Here is a 21,716-nt window from a genome sequence, read left to right as displayed (position 1 = left end):
ATATAAAGGACTACCAAAAAAACTGGCAGAGAGGGACTGAGAGAGATTTGAGGGCCTCGGACATGAGATCTCCAGGCTGATAGTTGATAGACTGATGGACATTTTGGGGGGATTGAAACCGGGAAAGGGGGGGTGAGAATTTGGGAATCCAAAGGGTGTATAATTATATGTTGTTTCTTTTTTTAATTTGTTTGGTAATTATTATAAAAATTGGGAAATTTGTGGAAGGGAATTTGGGTCGACCTTAAAAAAGGGTGTAAAGAATGAGTATTGTTGTTTAAATTGAGGTCTATAAGTTAAAATTGGTTGATTAAGATGAATTAAGTATAATAAATAAGGTAAAAGTTGCCAAATTTCAAAAAGTAAAATTCATGACACCTGGGAGTTCCTAACAGCTTTTTGAGCTGTTACCACTGCTTTGCCCATCTGATGCCATTTTTAAACCCGAAAACCAGGACATGTCATGAATTTTCCTGACTTATGGCAAGCCTAGAATTGCAACACTGGGAGGGGTTTACTGCAGTGCCCAGAATTGTTTAAGCAAAGAAATGTGCTTTGAATGTGCTTCAGATGAATATTTTATACGCACCTTGACTGTGTGTATGAGTCCCTAGCCTGAACTTCCTGGGTCTGCCAGGAACCTTGACTCTCTTTTTTTTCATATGATTTTTATTATTTTCATTAATAAAATAAAAACATAAAATATAACAACATTATAATAGCCATTTCTAAAACATTTGCTCCGCCGAGATCATGACTTCCCTCCCTCCCTTCAACTAATTTCTAATTTCCTGATAAATTATATACACATTTCTGCTGTCAGTTTCTGTCCTTCAATATATCTCAAGTCCTATTATCCATGGTCAGATACTATTTTTATATTATGTGGCAAGATTCATATCAATCCTGCTAGTGTCTTCACATTTTTGCAATAGTCTCTCGGGTACTCAATAAATTTACTCCAAACACTCTCTGGAATTTCTGATCGACTTGGTTGGTTCCGGATCCTCACAGTCAGTTTGGCTAACTCCGCATAGTCCATCATCTTCATCTGCCACTCCCCGATCATTGGTAATTCTTGTGATTTCCACCTTTAGGCTAAAAGAATTCTTGCCGCAGTTACCGACAAAAGAAGAATGGAGGATGAAACTGATGGACTATGCAGAATTAGATAAATTAACAGGAAGAATTTGAAACCTGCAGGACCAGAGATTCACAGAAGACTGGTGTAAATTTACGGACTATTTGAAAAGTAACTGTGATGATCAGATTACGCTAGTAGGTTTGCAAGAAGTTTTATAAGGTGAACTATTTGAAATATTGCAAAAAAGGTAATGAGGAGAATTGTTAGTTAAGATAATTAAAGGCAATATGAATTTAAAAAATGCATAAGAAGTGATAAGAATGGAGGATCATCAGAGGTGCTGATGGAAGTCCAAAAAGATTGTATAAGAAGTGAAGTTTTATTGTATGATTGATAATCAATATATTGAAATTAATAAAAATTATTATTAAAAAAAGAATTCTTGCTGCAGTGGTGGCATACATAAACAGTCTTTGGTCTGCTTTTGTAATCTCTTCTCCCATCAACCCAAGCAAAAACACTTCCGGTTTTGGGGGGAAGGTATATTTTTAACTTGACTCTTGCATTGAACCTGAACTCTTGCTGGAGACTGAATCACCATCTGAATGTGACCACCCTCGGGAAGATAATAGCCATTGTGCATTTGAGAAGGACAATTAATGCCTTACCGGGCAAACTCCGCTCAATATCGCATCACTCTGCCATATATGTATGTTTATAAATGCTCTACTAAATAAATAAGTAAAGCAGGCAGTGTTCCACTAAAAAATAATAATTATCTAGTACATATCAGTAGAGCATGAAACTCTTGATCTCGAGGTTGTGGGTTCAAACCTCACATTGGGTGGAAGAATCCTTCACTGTAGGGGGTTGGACTAGATGATTCTCATGGTCCTTTCCAACTCTATGATTCTGTTCTATGACTCTCTCTCTCACACACACACACACACACACTCACACCAGCTTAAATAAATGTTCTTGCACCACATCGCCAAATTGTGTGGCACACATATTTGTCTATAACATAACAAACACATTTATTATAAACTTCACCTTTTTCAGTTAAGGGCACAGTAGGAGGGCGCTGTCCCCTTGGCCTCTCTCTACTGCCCAACAATTCCCAAAAGAGATTTTTTAAAAAGCTGTTCTGCTAACCAGCACGAAGAGTACAGCTCTCTTTGCTGACCTTGGGGTTCTTTCAGCAAACAAGCTGCAGTCATTCACCTTCCGGACCCTGGCCTTGAACACGTTCTGTGTTTTTTAGGAAAATGTGAGCTGCTGTTTGTTTTTGGGTTCCCTCCCCGGTACGCCCCAGTTCTTTCACACATCTGCCTCAAGGATAGGGAAACCAGCCAGGCTGGATCCATAAAAGACTGTAGGTGAGGCTAAGGTAAAGGTAAAGGGACCCCTGATCATTAGGTCCAATTGTGGCCGACTCTGGGGTTACGGCGCTCATCTCGCCTTATTGGCCAAGGGAGCTGGCATACAGCTTCCAGGTCATGTGGTCAGCATGACTAAGCCACTTCTGGCGAACCAGAGCAGCACACGGAAACGCCGTTTACCTTCCCGCCGGAGCAGTACCTATTTATCTACTTGCATTTTGATGTGCTTTCAAACTGCTAGGTTGGCAGGAGCAGGGACCGAGCAACGGGAGCTCACCCTGTCATGGGGATTCGAACAGCCAACCTTCCGATCGGCAAGCCCTAGGCTCTGTGGTTTAACCCACAGCGCCACCCGCGTCCCTGTTGGTGATGCTACCCAACTCTTAATCACCTGGCATCAGACATCATGGTGGTGGATGTGAAGTGTTTTCCTTTGCCTGCAACCACATGTCTTCTATGCAGACTCCCAATATTAAGTCCAAAAGGATGTCAGGATCTTTTTGCTAGAGTTATGGCATGAATATGTGTTAACCTTTTCCCCACAAGAAAACTCATACACAAGAGGAGCAAAGAAAGACTGGTTTATTGCATGAAATGAAAGTTTCAGAATATATGGATGCCGCTTCAGACAGCAAAATTACCCTATAGGCAGGCAGCAGATCTTGCCACACCAACACACATTGATTTAAAGAGTAAAAGAATCCCTAACTATTCCCAAAAGTCTACAGAAAGTGTGTGTGACAATATTGCCACAGAACTGACACTGAAGGTAAAGTAAGAAAGGGAAGAAGAGGCACATCTGTGTCCTGAAGCAAAGCACGTTTTGGTTCTTTGAGGGTGTTGAGTTTATTACTGGAGTTTGGAGAGCTAGCTAACCATTGAAAATCAAGTGGCTTTGTACTCATTTTAGCCAATGCATCCTAAAGGAGAGGAAAGAGGTTGAGCAATTTCTTATAACACCGACATGGATTTGTTCTATTGTCTCTTTCCCACAAGTTCCTGTCTGTTTCCTATGTCATTTACTTTGTTCCGTTGGTTGGTGAAAGAATATAACCCTAGTGAGAAATGGCTAAATTGGTGGTCTTTGTTTTCTGAAGCCTGAAGGTTATCTTGCTGTGAAAGAGGCATGGCATTGTGGTATGTATTATGAATATTATTTGGGGGGAACAGGTGGAAGAATGAAGTTGTTAGCTTTGAACTACAGGAATCAAACTATCACTCATCAGGACCAAAGCAAAAGTAACTTAAACTTTGCTAATATCAAAAGGAAATGTATATTAGATGTTTCAGGAACCTACATCTGCCAAAGATATTGAAACCCACTTCTCAAAGCAGCAGAACAGTTACTTTGCTAGAAGTTCAGAATTTCGCAGACACATTAAAAGGTGTGTTTTCAATTGATTGTGAGCGTGTTAAGATCACAGGAAGCAGTGGGTCTTTATCAGCATGGAAGTCCCAGAATATCTTGTCAGGTTTTCTTCTAGGTCACTTGGTAATGATGCTTTATACTTGAGGGATACAAAGTCAAGCAACACCTGTTGAAAAGATGAGTGTGGTTTGGTCAGATTGCAAATATAGGCATGAATGAGAGAAATGTGTTTAGCCAAAATAGTGTGTGTTAGGCAAAACTTCAGACAAAAAAAAGTGTATTAGAATAAATTAGCACTATAATGCGGATGAATTTTCATGAGGACTTAAATATATATATATTGCAAATTGATGTGTAAATGTATTGTAAAGGCAAAGGTAAAGGACCCCTGGATGGTTAAGTCCTATCGAATCAGACTCATCTCCGCTTTCAGGCCAAGGGAACCGGCATTTGTCCACAGACAGCTTTTCTGGATCCTATGGCCAGCAGGACTAAACCACTTCTTGCGCAACGGGACACCGTGACGGAAAACAGAGCACACAGAAACACCGTTTACCTTCCCACCACAGCGTACTTATTTATCTATTTGCACTAGTGTGCTTTCGAACTACTAGATTGGCAGGAGCTGGGACAGAGCAACGGGAGCTCACTCTGTTGTGAGGATTCAAACTGCCGACCTTCTGATCAGCAAGCCCAAGAGGCTTGGTGGTTTAGACCACAGCGCCACCCACATCTCAGCATATGGAAATGTGGAGAGCTAAGGAAGAGGGTAACAGGAGAAAGCACTCGCCTACTTCAGCTCCCTTTGGGCTGCAGCACAAAGCCTTCCTGGTGTGGGGAAATGGACAGATGTTCATGTTTGCATTTAAAACATGGTTCCAGGCACAGGTTGCAGAAGGAAGCCATTTTAGCTGTGGGCCATGCAAACCATTAAGCCGGATGACAGAGAGGGGAGAAAATGTCCTCCTCTCAACTGCTCAGTGTGGTCTACCCATTCATTCTCTGTTCATTCATTCATCTTTCTATACTCCCCAGCGCCAACATTTCCTCTGTAGTCCTAATGACCTTTCATGGAGATGCCCTCTATTGAGTTGTGGATTCCTTTTCGCCATCCTCCTCCTTCTTGTGTGAAGCAGCAGAATCCTCTTTCAATTTGTCTGTAGAAGAAGGGGAAGCAGAAAGAAAGAAAGCCAGAGAAAAGTTTGAATCTGGAAATGAGATATTGAAGACTCTGGAACAAGGGTCGCCGAACTATTTAGGCATATATCCACATCTGGATTTTGGAGTGAGTGCCCAGCTCTGGTTTCTTCTCATAGAAGTGAGAGAGGAAGTGGGAAAGAGTCTCAGTCTTCCAGCTTCCTCCTTCAGTTCTTGGCTTTTCACAGGACAAAAGGTAACCTCACTTACCATCTTATGGCCAAAGGATGGAGGGGTAGAGAGTACAGCCATGGACACCCACGCCATTGCACCCATGGTCATCACATTGGCAATCCCTATTCTAGAAGCCTAGGGCCAGTAGCATCTCCCTTCAGCTGTAGGTGATGCCAGTTACAGTACAGTCATTAGAAGCATTTGTCTTATGAGGTCTTAGCCCCCACCGCAGTCCACTCACACCCATACTGCAAGGCAAAGAACAGAGCTCACTTATCAGTGTATTGAAGAAAGTGCAGTGTTGCACAGGTGACCTGTCCACGACTGGGTTTGGCTCAGTGCTTAGGTGGAAGAAGTTCTGCTGTGTGGCATTGTAGAGCGGCCACTCTACCTCACCGGCAGCTGACCCCGTTGGTTTCCTGCAGAGGATGTAAAACAAATATATAGCCCTAAACACCAATATACTGCTCTCCATCTTCCATCCAGGCAAAAGGCATTATCAGAGTTTGGGGATATATCCCAGTCAGGCAAAAAAACACTTGAGGAACAAAACAGAGCCAGTGAGAGCTGGAGAATTCTGAAGGCCAGATATTCACAGGAACACATTTGGACCTCGTCAGATTTGCAGATGACACCAAACCGGGAGGGTTAGCTAATGCCACAGAAGACATGATCAGAATTCAAAATGACCTTGACAGATTGGAGAACTGGGCCCAAGCCAACAAAATGAATTTCAGCAGGGAGAAATGTAAGGTTCTGCACTTAGGCAGGAAGAACCAGATGCGCAAATATAAGATGGGGGACACCTGGCTTACTAGCAGTGCATGTGAAAAGGATCTAGGGGTCTTAGTGGACCACAAGCTCAACATGAGTCAACAGCAGCACACAAAGAAAGGCTAATGCTATTCTAGGCTACATAAACAGAAGTATAGCGTCCTGCTCAAGGGAAGAAATAGTACGAATAGTATCTTAGTCAGACCACACCTGGGATACTGTGTCTAATTCTGGGCACCACAATTTAAGAAGTTGGAGTGTGTACAGAGGAGGGCAACCAAGATGATCAAGGGTTAGGAAGCCAAGTTTTATGAGGACCAGTTGAAAGAGCCTGTATGTTGAGCCTGGAAAAGAGGAGACTGAGAGGAGAGATGAAAGCAAGCTCTCTTTTTTTCTTTCTTTTTTGTTATTGATACACCAAAAAACAAAAAAGAAAACCAAGACAAGAAATACAAACCAAACCACGATATAGACAATATTAGTTTCAAATCAATAAAACAAAAAGTGGTCCTTTGACTATAGACCCGACCTCCCGTCCATTCCTTATTTCAATTATCTGTTGCCAATACACGTTTTTGTCTTAAATTAACTAATTATTGATTTATCTAAGGTTTAAGATCTTTCTTAAATCTACTACTAAAGTTATTCAACGCTGCAACAGAGTTTAAACCACTCTGTAATTGTTAAACTACTGTAATTGTTTTTCAAATAAACTGTAATTGTTTTTCAAATAAACTTTAAAGACTTCTCATTTTGAGATGAAGATAGCAAGCTCTTGTAAAGCGAGGCAGGGCTGGCTCAGGGAGAGTGGTGGGAGATGTGTGCCCCCCCCCAAAAAAAATTTGTGCCTGAATCGATTGCCCCAGCAAACCCACACACGCACACACGCACAACCATATACAACACCTCTGCTTGGGAGGTTCTGGTCTCTCTTTCCTTGGAGGTTGCTAAACAGTGGTTGGATGGCCATCTGTCATGGATACTTTAGCTGAGATTCCTGCATTGCAGGGCGTTGAACTAAATGACCCTTAGGGTCGCTTCTAACTCTACAGTTCTATGATTCTATGATCTCATTGTACACTTCCCAAACCTGGTGATCTCCAAATATTCTAAGCTACAACTCCCACCAGCTCCACCAGTTCAATAGGCATAATAGGAATGGCAGTCAAAAACATATTGGAGGGTATCAGGCTGGGGAAGGTAGCTTTTGTGGGAATGTTCTGGGGTGCAGGAGAGGATATATTGTGAGATTATATCCTAAGCCAATTTGTGCTAACAAGTTCCCAAAATATCAGCAGAGTTTATAGACATTCCCCTTTAAGTTCGCAACGGTAACGTCTGCACAGGTTCGCTAGAACCTCTATAATAATTACTCTGGTAATTTCCCCTTTGTTCCCTCTTAAAATACAAGACACAACACAGTATAAAAGAGTTCACTCACGTTCTGTTCACAATATGATCCCAGAAGGCAGACAGCTTTAAAAAGGTAAAATACACTCAGAATCTATCTTATAGCAAGATAGTCCTTTCCTCCTCTCTTGGCTGAGAGCCAAGAGGGCATCCTTAGATGTTTCCTCATCAAAGGAAGATAGCAGAGAGAGGCAAGAGAGACAAGAGAGAGAATGGCTGCCTGCCCTGTGCTTTTATCATTTACCTGCACAGGTGAGGCCACACCCACCTCTGGTCACATGCGGAGGAAGTCCGTCCCCAGGAAGTTTACCTGCTTGCTGGACAGACATCCTTCCCCATGTTCTAACATGTACACTCTAGGAATGTTGTCATTGACTGCTCCTGTGTTTTACATCCCACAGCTTTAAGGGTTGAAAGGGCTTGCCTTCTGTATAAAGGTGAAGGGCAAGCGAGGAAAAGGTCATGCCTTACCCACTTCTGGAAAACTCTGCCCAGTATCGCATCACCCTGCGGCTCAGCTCAGCCTCTGCTTCTGTGTAAGTTTGATTGGCGGCCAGAGCTTTCTCGAGGGTTCCAAACAAGTAAGGCAGCTCAGCATCATGGGGTGCCCCAACCCACTCAGGCCAAAAAGAGCCTGAGGTGTGGTGCTTGAAGTAGTAAGCGTACACAGGGCTCCCAACTTCTTCCAGCTTCTTAGAGAATTCATCCATTGGGCACGAAAAGAAGTAATCGCGAAAGGACTGTGACAAGGCCCTGTAATACTGGACTGGATCCTGGCCTTCCTTGCTGTACTCCAGGGCCACAGCCTGGGCAACTTCTTCCGTTGCATTTCGTATTGCCATCCGTATCCCTTTCAGAAGTAGCTCGTGGGTGAACTGGTGGCGCTCGATGCCAGGAAAACTAAACGGCATAAAGGTGTTCCCTTCGTCGGAGGTAAAACCAATGAGAACTGGCTTGATCTTGATGTGCCCAGGCTCCAGAAGCTTCTGAGGGTCATCAGGCAGGAAATCTCCATCTGTTGTTGGTACCACAGGAAGATCGATAAGATATTTGCTTTTCTCAAAGAAGAGCATTTCCTGTGGAGAGAATTCTGTGGCATCTTTTGCCTGTAGGCAGCTCAGCACAGCGCTGTCATCGCCATCAGCACAGCCCACCAGCTGGGCCATAGCGAGGGATTTTTGCTTGGCTTCCTCAGGACTCCCCCAAGCCCAGATGGCACTGGGAGATCCACTCTGAATCACAGCTTGGGCAAAAAGGGGCTGGCTGCCTGGTGAAAGGAGGTGGAAACCCACGGCTGCTGCTCCAGCGCTGTGGCCAAATATGGTCACCCGAGTCGGATCTCCTCCAAAGGCGGCGGCATTCTCATGGACCCATCTCAAAGCCAGCTGTTGGTCTAGCAAGCCCAAATTTCCTGGAGCTGCTGGTGGCATGGAGAGGAAGCCTAGCATCCCCAGGCGATAATTCAGGTTGACAACTATCACTCTCTCGGTAGAAGCTAAGGATTCCCCTTTGTACATGTCCAGGGAAGATGTCCCACTGAAAAATCCCCCTCCGTGAATGAAAACAAGGACAGGGGTTGGTGTAGAGGGACGCGGGTGGGGAACCCAGATGTTGAGAAAGAGGCAGTCTTCTGACAGTGGCGTATTGGGTGCCCACACATCTGCATCAGGGATGCCAGAAAAAATAGACTGGTGGCAAGAGTTGCCATAGCTGGTGGCCTCCAAGACTTGGCTCCATGGCTGATGTGGAAGGGCCTTCTGGAAACGCAATTTCCCCACAGGGGGCTCAGCATAGGGGATACCCAGGTAAGCCGTCACAGAGCCGGAGCCATCTGGAACACGCTTGCCCTTGATGGGGCCACTTTTGGTGACCACCACGGTGTCATCGCCAGGGGCAGAGCCAGAGGCAGGTGAAAAGAGGAGGAGAATGAAGATGTAGGGGAGCGAAGAGAGGATACCAGGCATTGCAGCAGCTAGAAGGAGATTTTAAAAGTTACATTCAATAAAAGGCAGGTCATTTCTCTCTCAGTGATCCACTGCTCTGGCCTGCTCACATCAAGCCCTGCTCTGCGGTTCTTCCCCAAGGTCCCACAAGGGCAACACAGATCATGGACCTTGGATGCCTTCTGCAAACAAGCCATGAGCTCCCTCACTTAGCAACCTGGGCTGACTCAGCACCGGGCTCCGTTTACATTGATAGAAAGGTGGGAAATCAAACGAATTTAACACATTTTCTCCAGGTTTATGTGTTCCAAGGCTCAGCTATTCAGGAGGTTTGGGAGACCAGTTACTCTAGCCATTTCCTGCCCTATTTTTCTGTCTAGGAATCAAATTTAACCACTCATTTCTACATTCTTTATGTATGTCTATGTTCCTATTTCCCCCCTAAATTGCAGTAGGGATGCAAATATGCTTGGAAGTGCATCAGGTGGCGGTGATTAATTTAATCCTTTCACTGCAGATCAAGAGACCAATGAATATTGCAAGGTTTCAACTCCCCTTTTGGAAATGTCCTTTGGTTTCCATAACTCTTAATATAACTTGTTTATATTGATAAAAGCTCCATTGAACGCAGTGAAACTTATTCCTGAGTAAGCATGCACAGGGATTGCCTTGTACATCTATCCACAAGTTTGAGTTCTGACTCTGTGTGTTCCCTTGATGCAGTTGCTGTTTTGCTTTCTCCAGTGTTCCCAATGTTTCTTAAAGCAACAGTTCTTTTTCCAGAACAAGGCTCTTTCCAGAAACAGAGGCTGATGGTGGGTAGGTAATAGAGAGCCTTCATTAACATTTTTCATCCAGCACTTATGTCACAGGGACATACTAGGCTGTCTGATGGCAAAATGCCCCAGAAACTCAGCTGGACTTTTGAGTAAACGTACATAGATGAAAGCTGTACCCGGGCATAAGCAACATTAATTCAATAGGACTTACTCCTGATTAGACATGGTTAGGATTGCAACCTTTGCCATATCACAGGGATGTTGTTGGGACCCATGTCTATCCAGTATGCATTTAAAGTTGAAACACAGCTATTCTGAATTTTGTGTCTGAATTTTGTGATACAGTTATCTAACCCAACAATGCTTACATAAATGGATGTATTAATGGAAAGTGGAAGGAAGAGTGAGGATCTTAGTGAAAATAGCATAAAAATGCATTATATTAGGCAAATTGTTTCCCCAAAAAATTGTTAATCAGTCAAAACTGCTTATAAAAATATATATATTATGATAAATTCCTACTATGCTGCTACTTAATTTCTGTGGCAATGTCTTTATAAATGCAAATGGATGCAAAACGTGGAGAGCCGAATTTATGGTTGGAAAAATGAGAACCGGAGAGAGACTGATATGGACAGACTCACCATCCCTATTCAGAAGTAAGATCTTCTGGGATTGATGACACTTCCTTCCTAGTAAGTGTGATTGGGAGTGCAACCTAAATCACCCAGCTGAAGCAAAATAATTCAAGAGCAAGTCACGACTAGACCTTTGGAAAACCTGCAAAGAGGGGAGGGCTTCTGGGTCATAAATGACAGAATGGGCATCACATCCCGCTTTCCCCTCTTTCTCACACCCACACCCCAAAGGCTTGGGTTAAAGCTATGTGTAGCTGTTGTAGTTCAGAGAAATAGCAGTCCAAGGAAAAGATCGGCCAGGGTTGCCTTAAATACAGGAATTGCACAGATTCCTGCAACAGACTTGAACAGTCAACCATTGACATTGTTTCAGAATTAGATGCATGCAGGCCTAGGAAGTCTAAATCCAAACCAATTCTTCCAAAGCAAATGGGTTTTCCTAATTGTAAGGACTCACCTCCCGTCTCCTTCATGAGTTGTTTTCCACTCCTGATCCCAGCTCAGGCCAAAGGGGAGAACAAATTGCAGAAGGGACCAGTGTGTTCCCTGCAATGTTCACAAACAACCACCAGTGACAGAGGGTAACTGTACTAACTGAAAAGAGCATTGACCTCTCGGGCTCTGTCCAAAGAGTGGGAGGATGCTATAGATCGACAAGGTGGAAGTTCATGTCTTGGATCAAGCATATGGGGAAATGGAGGCGTGGCTTTGCTACGGAGTGATAGAGCAGATTCCCAATCCTTGATATGCAACCTTGTGGCTTTGGGAGAAGAAGAGTCCCTGTCTAAGGCTATCAGGGGAATGGTGACTATGCTGTCCCCGACATACACACACTAATGGGGGCAGTGGGACTCTGAATGCCAGGTGGGGAGAGCATTATCGTGCTCAACTCCTACTTCGGGGCAACTGGTTGGCCACAGTGAGAACAGGATGATGGACTAGATGGGCCTGGGGCTTGAGCTGGAAGACTCGTGTGTTCATAAGAGTGTGTCTTAATTTATTTAAAATATTGTTACATGCCACCCCAGTCTTGAAGCAGTGCAAGATTCCAGGGGTTTCAGGTGCCGACCCAGAGTTTGTGTTTCCTTTTGGAAGTGAGGTCAAGCAGACTGTGGTGTCTTTATGATGTATGGTTTATTTACATGTACAGTGGTACCTCGGGTTAAGAACTTAATTCGTTCCAGAGAGCCGTTCTTAACCTGAAACGGTTCTTAATGTGAGGCACACTTTCGCTAATGGGGCCTCCTGCTGCCGCTGCACCGCTGGTGCGTAATTTCTGTTCTTATCCTGAGGCAAAGTTCTTAATCTGGAGCAACCACTTCCTGGTTAGCGGAGTTTGTAACCCGAAGCATCTGTAACCTGAGGTACCACCGTATCATTAGAATCTTAGAATCTTAGAACTGGAGAGTTAGAAGGGACACAACCTGAGCCTACAATGGAGGGGTTCACAGCATCAGCATCCCAAAGCAGTCTTGATTCTCCCGTATCCACAGCCTTGCACTGACAAGGTGGAAATCCAGTGCTAGGATCAAAGGCGTTGGGAAACAGGGGCTTACTTTGATGTGGAGTTTGAAGGGAGATCTGCAACCTCACAGCGCTCAGAAGAGAAGGGTTCCTGAACATATTTTGGTTCTTTATTTTAAATATTTTTATTCCACCTTTCCTATTGGCTTTTGGCGGTGTGTTAAGTAACATTAAAGCAAGCAATTGGCCGCTGGCCCCTGGGCTCGCTGGCCTTCCACCAAGTTGTGTCACAAGTTTATTTGTACTTACACTCTCACTTTTAAGAAAAAGAAGCAATGAGACTTGGGTAAATAAATGCTACTGCCCTGCTATCCATTGGATAGCTCAGTTGGTTACAGCGTGGTGCTGATAACGCCAAGGTCGTAGGTTCGATCCCCGCTTGGGACAGTTGCGTATTCCTGCATTGTGCAGGGGGTGGGACTAAGATGACCCTCAGGCTCCCTTCCAACTCTGCAATTCCATGATTCTATGAATCTGGGAAAGGCAAAGATGGAGCTTCAGGAAGCTTCACTTCTGGTAACTCCATGGCACACAGTGAGAATTGATGGGAGGAAATAGGGTTACAGTGGTACCTCGGGTTAAGTCCTTAATTCATTCTGGAGGTCCGTACTTAACCTGAAACTGTTCTTAACCTGAAGCACCACTTTAGCTAATGGGGCCTCCTGCTGCGGCCTCGCCGCCGCAGCACAATTTCTGTTCTCATCCTGAAGCAAAGTTCTTAACCTGAAGCACTATTTCTGGGTTAGTGGAGTGTGTAACCTGAAGCATATGTAACCTGAAGCGTATGTAACCTGAGGTACCACTGTATATCTGATTCAAGAGAGAGAAGCAGCTGAGGGAGGCTTGGCAGGAATTGCTCAGGGGGGACCAGGGAGTGCCTGGGTGCAAGAAGAATTCTGACACAGCCAGGGACGCGGACTTCTAAAAAATATTGGGGGGGCCCGGGAAAGCTCATGAATAATAAATAAGCTCATGAATATGCAGATAAAGTGGCGCCGCCTCCTCGTGAGCGAATAGGGGAGAGCGTGCTGCGCCTATTAATCAGCTCCGGAGGAAATTGGGTGGAGCTTTTGCTTGGGAGGGAGGGCAGGAGGCATGCAGCCCGACCCTGTGCATTTTGGGCTGGTGGAGGGGCGGCGGTGGCGCTCTGCTGGAGGGGCGCCGGATATTATTGGGGGGCTGAGCCCCCCCAAACGAATTTTTGAGGGGGCTCGGGCCCCCTCAAGCCCCATGGAGTCGGCGCCTATGGACACAGCCCTGAATGATCAAAAGGCGTCATGTGAAGTAAGAGGGAGAGTCCCCCAGCAGAGAGCAGGAGGAAATCCAAGCTGAGGAACAGGGAAGCAAGAGGCAGAAGTATTTGCAGAGAGTGAGTGAAGGGCAGGAGAAATCCCTGCATGAATAGGAGTGAAGATGTGGCCTGTAAATGGAGGGTTGTTTGTTTCGGAGTGTCTGTCTGAAAGAGGAACTGAGAAACAGGAAGATTAGGTGCAGGAATTGTAACTTCACTTCACAATTTACTTTTTTCCCATTTTAACTGGAAAAATTGTTGGTGGAGGGATAATAAAAAGGAAATAATCACCAGACTCCAAAAGTTCTCAAAAGTTGCTGTTGGCTTCTTTTATTTGTTTGTGGCTGTGGAATCTTAGAGCAAAGGCTGAAATCATATTTTAAAGCTGTTGTTAATGACTGAATGCATCTGAAACCACTTCTTTCTCTCTCATTTTTCTTTGAAAAGTGAGATCCTCAAGATATTCACACACAAAGTAAAATTGATCTGCCACATTGCTTGGCTGAGATTTGGGATAGTTGCATTTTAAAGTGAAATCTTCATCATCCATTTCCAGATACTTTTACCAATCAGAGTCACTTTCTTCATCCATCAGCTCAGAGTCTGGAAAACAGGAAGGCATGTTTGGGTAAAGGAAGCTGCAGTAGGAAAAATGCTGGGGTTGCAAATCATATTCCCATTTGCATTGCAGGGTCAGTTATTCCTGATATAGAACCATTCTGAAACTAATGGAAAATTGGGGGGCACCTCTCCCCATACCAACCCTGAGATGGCTAGGAGGGGGCGGGCTCTGCTTGTGCCTCCACCAATGAATGTTGCTCATTCTGCAGGGATAAAAATGAGAGTCTTTTATGTGGTGGCACCTTAGTTATGGACACGCACACCCTCCCCTTGGAAGCATAACAACACTAACAGGTTTCTTGTGTTTGGTGAAACCCCATTTCTGACCTCTCTGCTTGGAGGACCTAAGAGTTTGTCTTAGGCTGTGTACATAGACCTACAATGTCAGGAAGTCTGCCCCAATAGGAGGTGAGCTTAGAAAGCACCATCTGCATATGCAGGCAGGCAGAAATGAGGATGATATTTATATGCCGCCCATCTGACTGAGTTGCCCCAGCCACTCTGGGCGGCTCCCAGAAAAATATTAAAAACACAATAAAACATCAACCATCAAAAACTTCCCTAAACAGGGATGCCTTCAGGTGTCTTCTAAAAGTCAAATAGTTGTTTATTTCCTTGACATCTGCTGGGATAGCATTCCACAGGGAGGGCGCCACTACCAAGAAGGCCTTCTGTCTGGTTCCCTGTAACCTCACTTCTTGCAATGAGGGAACCGCCAGAAGGCCCTCGGCACTGGACCTCAGTATTTGGGCTGAACGATGGGGGTGGAGATGCTCCTTCAAGTATGCTGGGCTGAGGTCGTTGAGGGCTTTAAAGGTCAGCACCAACACTTGTTGTGCTTGGAAGCGCAGCCTCGGCATAAAACAGATTATAACTTTTCCAGAAGAATACGCTTTAGATCGGCAAATAAAACAGGGGTGGCATATTTATGAGGCCATGTGTAAAGCTAAAGCTAAAGGGACCCCTGACCATTAGGTCCAGTCGTGACCGACTCTAGGGTTGCGGCGCTCATCTCGCTTTATTGGCCGAGGGAGCCGGCGTACAGCTTCTGGGTCATGTGGCCAGCATGACTAAGCCGCTTCTGACGAACCAGAGCAGCACATATAAATGCCGTTTACCTTCCCGCCGGAGTGGTATCTATTTATCTACTTGCACTTTGACGTGCTTTTGAACTGCTAGGTTGGCAGGAGCAGGGACCGAGCAACAGGAGCTCACCCCGTTGCAGGGATTCGAACCACCGACCTTCTGATCGGCAAGTCCTAGGCTCTGTGGTTTAACCCACAGCGCCACCCGTGTCCCTCATCATGGATGAGGCCATGTGTACAGCACCCCAAAGCAGCACTTGCACATTATCACCGAGTGTGCTGGTGCCTATCAAGTGACTGGCTTGCATGGGCGGGGCAAGGCAGTGTCACAGACAGATGCTCCCAAATTACATTGAACAGGAGGGTTATCTGACTGGGCTGTGGTATCTTCCAATTGCCCCCGCCCGCCGGCCCGAAACCATGCTCTTCCTGACCCTTAAATCCTTCCGTGGCTAGCCACACCCAGAAGCCACAGTAACGGGTGGGCGACACCTCCTCGGCCTGAGCTGGCTCTGTGGTAATGCGGAAGAAATTCTCTCCTGTGTAGACAGGCCATGCTCCATCATCAGGAGACCTGTGAGGGGAAGCAAACATCGCCAATCAGTAAAAGGAATAAGAATGAGATAAAAATCAAGTGCGGAAATGTAATAAAATTCCACTAGTTAAGCGCCACAATCATCACAACCATGGAAGTTGCTCTGTGACAAAGTGCAAATGGGCGGGTCTTTCCTCAATCCCCTGTCACTCAGCTGCCGGGTAGGACGACGGTAGCCAGAGTTGTGTTTGAGGAGGTTGGAAGCAGACTGGAAGCTGTAGACACAGGACTCAGCTGCAAATATAACGTTTTAAGTGTGTTTTAAGTGCATTATACAAATGTGCCACTAGATGGCAATGGTGAGCTTTAGGCAAATGCCATATATTTTTCAAGACGCCTTTTTAAAAAAGGTATTTTCACAGCGTTTTTTATAAGGATCTAGAGTTCACCACCGAGTCGTGCTTGCTCTGTGCCTGCGAAGAAAGGAGAAGCTTGACCTTTTGAGGGGTGAATGCTGCAAGCCCCTCCATCTTGTGCTCGGGTTGTATAGGTTTATCCTAAAAACACCACAGTCGCTGCTGACCTTCACTCCAAAGAAACTGAACGCCACCATCTAAATCAACATGCACTGCTGCTCAAAAGCAAGGTCATGTTTAACTTTTTGCCAGTTTGCTTTTCCTGGTCTTGATAAGATAACATGGGATGTTTCAAAGAACTTAACAAACCCGTTTACGATCCGGCTATACTCTCAATACAACAACTCACAATAGTAAGTCCAGAGCTTTTTCAAAAATACATAAATAAAACGATGGCCCTTCCTTCCTCCTTATTTTCTGTTTTTAGAAGAAATGTTGATTCCCCCCCGCCCCACTTCTTTACTGTTGTAAGCCACTTTGGGTAGGCTTTGCCTGGAAAAGTGGCATATAAAATGTGGGGAGGGGGAAGGAAAGATTGTTGCTGTTCTGCCAATTCAGGCAATCACTGGTTATGACAAGCAAAGCCAAGAAATTTGGGCTGCATGCACACATTTAGAACACATCTCCTCCCCCGCCCCAAAGAATCCTGGGAACTCTGTTCAGGGCGCTGAGAACTGTAGCTTAAGTGAAGAGTAATCTGTGGTTCCCAGGATTCCTTGTGGGGGGGGTGCTTTGAATGTTCAGTGCGTACAAAGTCTTGTTCTCAAAATGGGGAAGAGGAAGGGTGCCCAAATGGGGAGCTTGGTATTCAAAGAGAACAAGGACCACCTCTTCTGTTGGTGGTGCTAAAGACTGGAGGGATCACTTACCCAGTCCTTATAAACTGTCCCCAGTAGCTCATAACCCTTTGGCTCAGAGTCCTCTCAGCGTCTGTGTATCCCGACGTAGACAGTGGGTCACCAAACAGAAAGGGCAGCTCAGCGCAATGGGGCACTCCAACCCAGTCGGAGACGGTTACAAAGGAGGGCTGGTGAGTGAAGGCGTAGGCAAATGCTAGACTTTGGGCTTCTGCCACACGGGTGGCCACCACAGCCACAGGGCACAAGAAAATGTAGTCTCCAGAAGCTTTGATCAAGGCGTTCCGATATCGTTCTTCCCCCTGCTCCTCCTGACTGTAGATGGTTGCTGCGGCTTTGATGATCACCTCAGGTGCCTCTGGGACCACCAGACGGAGGCCTTCCAAGAGTTGCTCGTAGTTAATCAGGCTGTCGTTGTATAGGCTGAAACCAGGGGCATTTCCTGCGAGGAAGATGGTGCCTTCATCACGGGTGAAGCCGGTCAGGATGGGTTTGTCCAAGAATTGCCCAGCTTCCAGAAGTTTAGAAGGGGCATCCGGAAGGAATTCCCCATCGGTTGTGGGCACGAAAGGCAAATCCAACAAGGTTTTATGACTGAGGATAGGCAAGTCCTTCATCATCTCCCCTGGGTCTTTCTTCTGCAGGCATCGCACCACAGCCCTGTCATCACCCTCGGCACAGCCCAAAAACTGGCCCAGGGTTCGCCCTCTGTTCACAGCTTCCTCAGGCCTCACCCAAGCCCAGGGGGAAATGGCGGCACCACTTTGTAAAGTGGCCTGGTCGAATAGAGCCTGGCTCGCCGGCGAGAGAAGGTGGAAACCAACCGAGGCGGCCCCGGCACTCTGACCGCCCAGGGTGAGACGGGTTGGATCCCCTCCAAAGGCGGCCATGTTTTCCCTCAGCCAACTCAACGCCAGGTGTTGGTCCCACAAACCAGCGTTCCCCGGAGCCTCTGGGGGTAGCGAAAGGAATCCCAAGGCACCTAGGCGGTAGTTCATAGAAGCCACGATGATATTCTCAGTGGCAGCTAGGAAGCTCCTATCGACGGAGCCAGACCCGTTGAGAAAACCCCCTCCATGGATCCAGACGAAGGCAGGAGCTGGCGCAGAGGGTCGGGGATGAGGTACCCAGACATTGAGGAAGAGGCAGTCTTCAGAGAGGGTGGATTCCGAGTTTTGTTCCGCACGATAGCCGGGAAGTTCTATACTCCCTTGGTGGCAGGTATTGCCAAAGCTGGTGGCGTTCAGGGTGTGGTTCCAAGGCTGGTGAGGACGGGGTTTTTGAAAACGCAGCTTCCCCACAGGAGGTTCAGCATAGGGGATTCCCAAGAAAGCTGTCACCGCGCCAGAATCTGTCATGAGGCGTTTGCCACGGATGGGACCGCTGCTTGTGATCACCAGAACATCTTCCTCAGAGGCGGAACTGAGGCCCAGCAGGAACAGGCATGAAAATACTCGGCACAACATCATGGCAACTGAAAGGAATTAGTTTTTTATGTAACTTTTTTTTTTTAATGACTGCTTTAGACTGTTTATTGTTAACAGCTTAGAGGCCTTTTGTTCCAGTAAGGAGTATATAAATCTTTTATTTTTATTTGGATGTGAAAAGCAACAATAGCATACAGTGGCACCTTGGTTCTCAAACTTAATCCATTCCAGAAGTCTGTTCCAAAACCAAAGCGTTCCAAAACCAAGGCACACTTTCCCATAGAAAGTAATGCAAAATGGATTAATTCATTCCACACTTTCAAAAACAACCCCTAAAACAGCAATTTAACATGAATTTTACTAACGAGACCATTGAGCCATAAAATGAAAGCAATAAACAATGTTCTGCAGTCAATCAATAAATCAGTAGCTGAACTGGGTTCCACATTGTCACACAAAAAGAGCCACAAAAATGCAAAAAAAATTGCAAAAACAGACAGACCCAGTGTAACACTCCAAACAGAAGTGTTGCACTCAAAACGGGGCACATTCAACTTCCAAAAATTTTTCACACCAGAACACTTACTTCTGGGTTTGCAGTGTTTGGGTTCAAATTTGTTTGAGTACCAAGGCATCTGAGAACTAAGGTACCACTGTATTGCAGGAAAATAACTTGCATCAAAGCAACAGACACAAACCTGCAAGAAGGCCGTTTGAAGAAGGAAACACAGAGCAATGAGCAGAAAAGGAACCAGATTGTGCATCTTGAGAGCCATAAAGACAAGAAGGCATGAAGAGCTTAAATGCAGAGGTGGCCGCAGGAAAAAGGAACAAACATCTGTGAGAAAATTAACAAATATTTCCAAATGAAACAAGGGTAGCCAAATTGGTGGAGCATGTGACTCTGGATCTCAGAGTCGTGGGTCCAAGCCCCACATTGGGCAAAGGATTCCTGCATTGCTGGGGGTTGGATTAGATGACCCTCATGGTCCCTTCCAATTCTACAAGTCTATGTTTCTATGAAGGCCCACTTAACTGGAATGAGGACTGTACCGTAGCCTCAAATGTTACTTAAACCTTTCGCCAGCAGGTGGCAGCAAAGTCCATCTGTTTAGCAGTACCGAGGGTGAGCTTTCTCAGGATGGTGCTGGCATCGGTCTGTCTCTCCTCTAAAGATAAAGGTAAAGGGACCCCTGACCATTAGGTCCAGTCGTGACCGACTCTGGGGTTGCGGCACTCATCTCACTTTACTGGCCGAGGGAGCCGGCGTACAGCTTCCAGGTCATGAGGCCACCATGACTAAGCCGCTTCTGGCGAACCAGACCAGCGCACGGAAACACCGTTTACCTTCCCGCCGGAGCGGTACCTATTTATCTACTTGCACTTTGACATGCTTTCAAACTGCTAAGTTGGCAGGAGCAGGGACCGAGCAACTGAAGCTCACCCCGTCACGGGGATCCAAACGCAACCTTCTGATCGGCAAGTCCTAGGCTCTGTGGTTTAACCCACAGTGCCACCCGCGTCCCTCCTCTCCTCTAAAGGACTTCCCAAATGTTACAGCTGTAGCTGCTGAAAGCACATAGCCGTTGCCTTGGCTCCCTGCCCCTAACTACCCTAATACCTCCAACTTTTAAAAACACATTCTCGGTGCATGCAAACCATCTATTCTGTTCAGAAGTTCAGCTGAAGGAGAGAGCCGGTGTTGTGTTGTGGTTAGAGAGTCAGACAAGGACCTGGGAAACCAGGGTTCAAATCCCTACCTGGCTATGAAACTCACTGGGTGACCTTGGGCCAGTCACAGTCTCCAGCCTAAATGGCCTCACAGGGTTGTGGAGAGGATAAAAAGCTCTGGTGAAAGGCGTTGCCCTCCAAAGAGCTACTATTTGCCCCAAGACCAAAAAAATTAAAACAAAACAAAATAAATCCCTAAATAACTTTTTTTTTCAGCTGCCAGAGTGGGCGAGAAAAACTATTGCAGGAGTGAGGGTTAAATCCCCCACTTCCTGAGTAGCTGCACAGAGCCTTTAAAACAGGAGATCCAGTGATGGAGATCCAGTCACGAATCTCCATCATCACCTCCTTTGTTTGGCCCTCAGCATTTAACCCTTCCTTGGGTGGTGGAGCAGAGCAGAGACTCACCTCTTTGAGCCATGATGAAGTTGTGGGTTTGTGGTTCTGAGCCAAATTCCCAGTTCGGTTTGGAAGCAGACGGATTAGCAACATGTCAGCTATTGTTGTCTCGGGAACAAGCGGGTAGTCTGTGGTTATGACCCTGGTGTCTCTTTGCCTCTTAGCCAGATGGCATATCTCTGTGGAGATACCATATCAGCTGTGCCCCAGTGGAACCCCAGAACGAAGGTCAAAAGCTTAGGAAAATATCCACCTCCTCTGATTAAAGTCTCTGGCAATATCTTGAGATGAAAGATCTTCATCTGACCTATGATCGCTGCATGCACATGGCACGCCGAGAGCACATCATTTCCCCCAAAGAATCCTGGGGATCTCACGCAGCTACAATTCCCAGCACCCATAGAAAACTACAGTTCCCAGGATTCTTTGGGAGAAACCAAGTGCTTTAAATATATGGTAATTGCCCCATTATTAGGCTGCTGACACTGAGCACAAAGGCCCGTATAGTTAAAGCTATGGTTTTCCCAGTGGTGTTGTATGGAAGTGAGAGCTGGACCATAAAGAAGGCTGATCGCCGAAGAATTGGTGCTTTTGAATTATGGTGCTAGAGGAGACTCTTGAGAGTCCCATGGACTGCAAGAAGATCAAACCTCTCCATTCTGAAGGAAATCAGCCCTGAGGGCTCACCGGAAGGACAGATCCTGAAGCTGAGGCTCCAATACTTTGGCCACCTCATGAGAAGAGAAGACTCCCTGGAAAAGACCCTGATGTTGGGTAAGATGGAGGGCACAAGGAGAAGGGGACGACAGAGGACGAGATGGTTGGACAGTGTTCTCGAAGCTACCAGCATGAGTTTGACCAAACTGCGGGAGGCAATGGAAGACAGGAGTGCCTTGCGTGCTCTGGTCCATGGGGCCACGAAGAGTCGGACGCGACTAAACGACTAAACAACAACAACACTGAGCACAGAGTGCATTCCTCAGAACACATTGGAGTTTGGTTTGGTGTCCTTAGGTATGGAGCTTGCTTGACGGTAAGGGACAAGTGGCCTATGGGGGAGGGGTTCTGTACAACTTTTGA

General features: G+C 46.0%; 2 protein-coding genes across 3 annotated transcripts; both read right to left on the bottom strand.

The window, feature by feature from the left end:
- Positions 1-3,032: 3,032 nt before the first annotated feature.
- LOC308580611 (cholinesterase-like) lies at positions 3,033-12,407 on the bottom strand. 2 transcript variants are annotated; one of them, XM_081182521.1, is made up of 5 exons: positions 12,307-12,407; positions 7,862-9,362; positions 5,480-5,625; positions 4,901-4,992; positions 3,033-4,001 (listed from the first exon to the last, which is right to left on the bottom strand). In XM_081182521.1, the coding sequence occupies exons 1-4, from the start codon at positions 12,371-12,373 to the stop codon at positions 4,919-4,921; spliced, it is 1,788 nt and encodes a 595-aa protein (XP_081038647.1). In that variant the 5' UTR covers positions 12,374-12,407; the 3' UTR covers positions 3,033-4,001; positions 4,901-4,918. The 2 variants fall into 2 exon arrangements, with proteins under 2 accessions (XP_081038647.1, XP_081038648.1); XM_081182522.1 differs by lacking the exon at positions 12,307-12,407 and adding an exon at positions 11,208-11,360.
- A 1,666-nt stretch (positions 12,408-14,073) lies between these two features.
- LOC308580706 (acetylcholinesterase-like) lies at positions 14,074-20,796 on the bottom strand. Its single transcript, XM_081182763.1, has 4 exons — positions 20,646-20,796; positions 17,092-18,553; positions 15,706-15,845; positions 14,074-14,168 (listed from the first exon to the last, which is right to left on the bottom strand). Exons 1-4 carry the CDS (start codon positions 20,656-20,658, stop codon positions 14,128-14,130), a joined length of 1,656 nt encoding a protein of 551 aa, XP_081038889.1. The 5' UTR covers positions 20,659-20,796; the 3' UTR covers positions 14,074-14,127.
- Positions 20,797-21,716: the final 920 nt, after the last annotated feature.

This window comes from Podarcis bocagei (assembly GCF_964188305.1).
Source record: "Podarcis bocagei genome assembly, chromosome: 2".
In the NCBI taxonomy this organism is placed as follows: Eukaryota; Metazoa; Chordata; class Lepidosauria; order Squamata; family Lacertidae; genus Podarcis; species Podarcis bocagei.
The sequence above is the reverse complement of the archived record's forward strand: the minus strand, read 5'-3'. Positions and strand labels throughout refer to the sequence as shown.